The sequence below is a fragment of the Ascaphus truei genome, chromosome 4 (genome assembly GCF_040206685.1).
Source record: "Ascaphus truei isolate aAscTru1 chromosome 4, aAscTru1.hap1, whole genome shotgun sequence".
Classification (NCBI taxonomy): Eukaryota; Metazoa; Chordata; class Amphibia; order Anura; family Ascaphidae; genus Ascaphus; species Ascaphus truei.
Genome location: NC_134486.1, coordinates 35478171 through 35485074, shown reverse-complemented (window position 1 = coordinate 35485074; position 6904 = coordinate 35478171). Strand labels below are relative to the sequence as shown.

The 6904-nt window shown below is 38.0% G+C and overlaps 1 protein-coding gene across 2 annotated transcripts; it reads left to right on the top strand.

Moving 5' to 3' along the window:
- Positions 1-525: 525 nt before the first annotated feature.
- Positions 526-6622, top strand: HLX (H2.0 like homeobox). Of its 2 annotated transcripts, XM_075595566.1 has the most exons (4): positions 526-1227; positions 2059-2238; positions 2888-3072; positions 5331-6622. In XM_075595566.1, the coding sequence occupies exons 1-4, from the start codon at positions 753-755 to the stop codon at positions 5670-5672; spliced, it is 1182 nt and encodes a 393-aa protein (XP_075451681.1). In that variant the 5' UTR covers positions 526-752; the 3' UTR covers positions 5673-6622. The 2 variants fall into 2 exon arrangements, with proteins under 2 accessions (XP_075451681.1, XP_075451682.1); XM_075595567.1 differs by lacking the exon at positions 2059-2238 and having other exon boundaries at positions 528-1227.
- The last annotated feature ends 282 nt before the right edge of the window (positions 6623-6904 follow it).

Here is a 6904-nt window from a genome sequence, read left to right as displayed (position 1 = left end):
ATCCCACTTCTAACCTGTACTACATGTTAAAGGTTATTATTATTATTGTTATTATAAGTCCTGCTCAATTTTACTGCACATCATAATTCTTAAAATTGTGATTATAGCAACACAAAGAATAATAACCCGACCATAGAAATAGTGACCTTGCTGTATTTGCTGTATAATGAATCACCAATAAGGACCAGTGAGTAAGGAAATGTGCTGTGAATGAAACTGTACTTCAAAAAAAAAGGGAACAGACAAAATAAGAGAAGAAATGTATATTCTGGTTAATATCCTAAAATGTGGATGATCAAATAATATGAGTGTTATTGCCTTGATTACTGGGCCCCTTTGGGATTTAAAAATAAATAAATATTATAGATAGTGGCTCAGGTTAAAGTCGCCTTGTGATTGGCTGATGAGCAACCCCGGGGGGCGGGAGCTTCTCACTGCCTTTGCTGCACTTGCCTGCGTCTCCCAGCTAGGCGTGGCCAGGAGAAGGCCGGGCGTGCGGCCAATCAAAGAGGAGGTGGGAGACTCCGGGACAGTGCAGCGTTCCAAAGTCTGCGCCAACGTTCTACAGATCTGAAGGTTCCACAGCCCTGAACGTTCCACAGCCCTGAACGTTCTGTCCCTTGCAAGTTGTGCTGCAGCAGCAGCAGCAGCTGATCTGCACCGTGAGTGTGAGGCTTAATAACACCCAATCCAGGGGATATCTGCTGCACAGCGGCCCGGGACACGGTGATCTGCAGCGATCGCATTGTACAATGTATGCAACTGGACTGGTCCCGTTTTATGCCGCTTCTCATTTCAATCTGTGGTCGGCTTATTGCAGCGGTGCGAGTAGTGGAGGGGGAGGCTTCCCTCCTTTGGAGACAGGGAAGAAGCCCTCTTTCTGCATCGCTGATATCCTGCACGTTGGGGACCCAGAGAGCCCCCCCAGCTCCTCTGGCCTGTCAGCTGCTCACATGGGAGTGATGCACCCAACACAGTATCAGCAAGTTGGGTCCCCACTCAGACCCACCCCGGTTGCCCCTGAGCCTTCCGCGGGCTTCCACCACAGGATGTCCCCTCTGTCTCCATACCAGCCCCACCGGGCGGCGGGGATGTGCCACAACCCCAGGATGCTTGGAAACTGCTCCTCTCAGCCGGCCCCGTCCAGCAAGGACCTCAAGTTTGGGATTGATCGCATCTTATCCATTGAGTTTGATCCGAAAGTGAAGGAAAGCAACACACTGAGAGGTAATAATGACACCGCTTGTTATGACTGTGGAGATGGTACATGGTAATGTCGTTATTATGGCTGATACATGCTCCCATGAACTGGGAGAAATGACACTGTGACCGTAAAATACAGTCCCTGGAGTTATTTAATTGCACTCATAACTGTACAATGTACCAACTAAAGTTACCAAATTGCAATGCCAAGTTATGTATATCTAAAATCTAATTTTAAATACACTGTACAATAAACTGTTAAATACAATGTAGAATATATGTTCTTAGATTATGTGTTATGATTTGCTTCCTAACAAGTGACATAGGAAATTGTATATTCCTTATATCAGTTTCCCCATTATATCCTGTGATACAGTAAAATTATAATATACTTTCCCTAAATTATCTCAACTATTTGAAAGCACTAGAATGTGTAATATATAAAGCATTGATTTAACCAAGTCTTCCTTATACCTTTTTGCCACAAAGCCTGGACACAGAGTTATTAAGTAATTAAGTAATATGAAATTCTATCAACTTATTATTCAACATGACATTTTTCTGTCAAAATATATGGTGGATCAATAATTCAACTCTCCTGCAACACATCAAAGCGCTAATGTATGATACTTATGATAACACATTCAATTCTAAAATGATAATTGGTAATTATAGCATTTAAGAAATACATATTGTGCTTCAAATGTGTATGGACCACTGGACAGACGGATACAAAGAATACACCGTCCTCACAGAGGCATATTCCAGTGTTGCATGGCTTTGGGTGATGGGTTGTGAGTGTATGGTTTTTGCTGCAGATATGTAACAGAGCTCTCCTTGTATTTGCGATCACAGATCTGACATCCCTAATTACTACAAGCCGACAGTCAGGGGTCCATCCACCCCACATGCAGTCTGCAGCCGGCCAGTTCTTCGCATCTCTAGAGCCCATAAACGACACCTCATCTATTCTGGGTCATTTAAACACAAACCAAAGGAACTCTGTTCAGCACCAGTTTCAGGACACTTTTCCAGGTACCATAATCACCCACTACAAATGATGTCTGTTATGGGGTCATCACCACACATAAAGCCACATTGTCATTCTAAATCATGCCCCTGTTATGATGCAATATACATGCAATATGCATTGAGGGGCAACTTTGCAGATGCGTTAAAATAAAGATCACTACATTGGCCTCCCGAATGAGACATTAATATTGTGTATTTCCTAATAATTACTATGCAGCCCTTCAAGATTAAACTAAGAAATTATTAATCTAAGGCTATCGATTTAAATTCAGAGTCAAACACTAAGCAAAAGATGCTCTAGGCATTATTATAGAGATTTCTTCCCTAGTCTGTTTAGTAATCTAAGGATTTTTTGCTGAAAAAGAAATAAATATATATAATGTTTTTCTTTTTTCCTATATACAAAAATTATATATATATATATATATATATATATATATATATATATATATATATATATATATATATATAATATGTATATGTATATGTATATGTATATGTATATGTATATATATATATAATATGTATATGTATATGTATATGTATATGTATATGTATATATATATTATAAAATATGTTTTTTTTATTAATTTAATGTAGTCGTACAGTCTACATTAAATGTACTTTCTCTCTGTCCTTTTTCATATCACAGGTCCATACGCCGTTTTAACAAAAGACACCATGCCCCAGACCTACAAAAGGAAACGTTCCTGGTCCAGAGCTGTATTTTCCAATCTCCAGAGGAAAGGACTAGAGAAAAGATTTGAAGTTCAGAAGTACGTCACCAAGCCGGACAGAAAGCAGCTCGCAGCGATGCTGGGACTCACCGATGCTCAAGTAAGAACCCATGTGCACTATTACTCTCATTATAGGGTGGGAATATTCTAACCTGACATATGGAAATATCATAAACACAGTAATAGCCAGCAAGCAATAGCAACTATTTCTACAGATACATTTTACAGGTTTGGAGTAAAAAAAAAAAAAGTACATATCAAGGCAAAACTAAAGCAATTCTGTGACAAATTACACTGTCTCAGAGAAAAGTCCTATTGATCTGAATAGTTTTGTATTTCTTTGAAACATATGTGCAGATTCTCTTGCCGCAGAATTGCACCACTTTTGCTTCCATAAGTGAATGAGTTAGACAATCTAGTGCCATGTATTTACATCCCAGCAAATATATACATAGTTTTAATATATGTCAAATCGACATTAGGTCATTTGATTTCCTATTTGAAAAATATACAATGCAAGAAGTAATAAAATATAATACTAACAAGGAAACGAAAATATTACCAACTCAACCCCAGAATAAGGAGAATGTGTTGGTTAGAGATACTGTAGCGCCCTTTTAAGAAGTATATTTTAAGCGCATTAATAAAGGAACTTTCTCTCAGGGACAGACAACCTTTTAGGCACTATTTCTTCAGGTTTCTGGTATCTTTATAATGTAAGAAACAGAAACGGATTATTTGTAAAACTGATCCTTTATTATTTTGTTTAAAAAAAAAAAGAATTGAAAGTACATTAGTGGTTTGTGTATCGTTTGTTACTTCCACCTCTGGATAAACACAGAATCTTGCTTTATTCATAAGGATCAGAGACTTTTTGGAACATCTTTTTTTTTTTTTTACGGTGTCCCAGCTACAAAGAAGACAATTGAGCAGAAAAACTCAGATAAAAATCCTATTGATCAAACAATGGATGTATTTTTCTTTAGTGTGTCTAACGCTATTTCTGGCTAGATTTAAATCCAGGAGGTGTATACCTCACGATATGCTCTATATCAATCTGTGTGGGTTTTTGCATTGGTTGCTGAATTTGCGATGTTGACTCCTTCAGAGGTGGAAAAGCTACATCTTTTTCCAGCACTGAAATGGACTAAAACAGTTAACTCAGGATAAAATTTAGGAAGGAATCTGCTTTACCGCCGGGGGGGGAGGGGGGGGGTGATTGTGGGGGATTAGGGGATAACTATCGCCAGATTTGCTTTTTGTTTTAATATTGAGCTGACAGTAACTGTTACAGGAAAACAATATGTTTTTTAGTATTGGTAAATTGTGAAATTCTGGATTGTGGGGAAGTGAAAATAGTTTTTTCCCCTTCTCTTTAAACGGAATTATCAAACACAAGTTAGAATAATGACATCTATGAATGCCTCTTCAAGCATTGTGGTTTGAATTAAGCAAGACTTTGGTTTGGTGAACAAACTGATCCCTTTTTAACTCGCATATATGCACTTGCCTTGCACAACAGAACCACATAGTGACAAGAAAATAAAAAGCAGAAAAAGGAACCGTGGAATAATTTTCCCCATAAAAATATATACTTCTGCTTTGGCTTTTCTCGTTTTGAAGGCAAAAGAGTCATTCTGCAGATGTGTTCCACTTATATATATATATATAAAAAAAAGAAACATCTTTAAAAAAAAAAAAATCTGCTGAAGACTTCCCATCAGATCAAGTTATTTATACATCCTATTTACATCAGTGTAATCATCGCGTTCTCCCGGGGACAATATTCACATATTTCTTTTATTTGAAGCAGTTTGAAATAGCCCCTGTGGGATTGAGTTTATCTTTATACACAGCAATTGTGGTCACAGGATGGGCACTCAGCACAAACAATGAGGGTACGGACAAGGGCCAACATTTCCGGATTTAACAGGGGGATAATAGCGCTAAATTTTTCATGAAGGGCTTTTTTTTCTAGCGAGAGTTGGGTATAGAAAGGAGGAAATCATATGTATAGTACAGTAAGTAGCCTGTTTGATCACACACGTAGATTATAAGATCTTGAGGGCAAAGGGCTCCATTTATGACAGTAGCACTCATCCTTGTATTGACCTTGTGTCTGTCTATCTATCTATCTATCTATCTATCTATCTATCTATCTATCTATCTATCTATCTATCTATCTAATTTGTATCGAGCAAGAGAGAGACAGAGACTGGAAAAGTTTAGTATTTGTTGTAGGAAACTTATCATAATATAGAACCCTACACAAAGGTAATGAAGTGATGCCGCACGAGGTATGTTTCATAAGGTTGAATGTAGACTAGCCTAACTAAAGGAATGTTCTTGTCCCTTCAGGTTAAAGTCTGGTTTCAGAACAGGCGCATGAAGTGGAGACACTCAAAGGAAGCCCAAGCTCAGAAGGATAAAGAGAAGGAAGAAGCTGAGAAAACGGAGGCCACCTGCTCTGGAGAAGTGGACCTGGACAGAAGTAACAGCCCGTACAGATCAGAAAGGGACAGTGAGAGCAGTGACTCTGAGTCATTGGACATGATACCCAGTGACACGGAAAGGACTGATGTCAACTCTGAGCCCCCGCAAACCAGCGTCATCAAATCTTCTTCTCCCACCGACCACTCCACACAACCAATGTCCCCCGTCTCAGAACCTCCTACCCCACAGAGCCCCGCTTTAAATTAAACCAGCGGATCTTGGAGACTGAATGACAGACCTGTGTGATTAATTTATGTCATTAACTCATGTGAGGCCCCGGGAGACACTAGTATTGGATACACTGTGAAAAAGAACAGTGCAGAATGTCTGGATGAGGATGGCTGTACCATTGGTGACAAGTCAAAACACGTCATTTATGCTGCACAGCTCTTCACTGTCCTCAAGACTGAACCATAGTTTATTCATACACGGGGTGAAGACAACCCAAGTGGTTGTATGAGGGGAAGGAGATGACTGAGGGTTGTGGTAGACTGCTGACATTATCATTACCATATTTCAGTTCCCTGGAATAATATCGTGGCTACATTACCTTATACTCCTCGAGTTAAATGCAGTAATAAGATACTCTGTAGTTGGGGTTTCTTGGACATCTGGTGGTGATCAACCCTTATTCACAATTTATAAAGCAATAGGGCACTACATTATTGGTAATGTGGTAAGGATAACCTTTCACAGTGTTGGTCTTGGACTACTTCCACCTTGAAATATATATACAATAAGGCACCAGGATATACAGCAGTATACACACACACAAGACTGATCTTTGCACTTCACTCCCAATACTTAATGCAAAAAGCACTCTGACGTTGGGTTGTCTATGGGTAATATTAATCTAAGAGGCCTGATGATAAATAAGGTGCTAGACCTTACAAAGCACAACTACCAAATGTCTTTTATTTGCCAGTGTCATTATAGCCACATTTGGAAGGAACGGTTGTAAGGAATCCGGTTAGTGTTCTTTATGAGGCGTCTCATAATGGTTTTCCAGTGTGTTTTCTGGCTTGTCATGTCTTCTCTAACAACAACAAAATGTGAACTTGGTCTTAACCTGCCGATTATTTGCTATGTGTATATCTCTATAAGCCTAAACATGCACTGAAAATACTGTAAATAAAATGTTTATTATGGTTTTAGAACACATTTGTCAATGGTTATTGTGGTAATTCTAATGTGTATGTGTATATATATATATATATATATATATATATATATATATATATATATATATATATATATATATATATATATATATATATATATATATATATATATATATATATATATATATATATATATATATATATATATATATATAATTTTGCTTTTCACTGTCTGACTACATGAGAATAGACACAGGCACTGCTCCCTTGTAGAAAAGCTAGAACTTACACATGTGATAAAACACTTTAGTTTAGAAA

Bases quoted from the DNA above. Each gene is read 5' to 3' on its own strand.
- HLX (XM_075595566.1), top strand. From the start codon at position 753: ATGTATGCAACTGGACTGGTCCCGTTTTATGCCGCTTCTCATTTCAAT. The intron at 1,228-2,058 runs GTAATAATGACA...TTGCGATCACAG, and splicing joins GGAAAGCAACACACTGAGAG to ATCTGACATCCCTAATTACT. The intron at 3,073-5,330 runs GTAAGAACCCAT...TTGTCCCTTCAG, and splicing joins TGGGACTCACCGATGCTCAA to GTTAAAGTCTGGTTTCAGAA.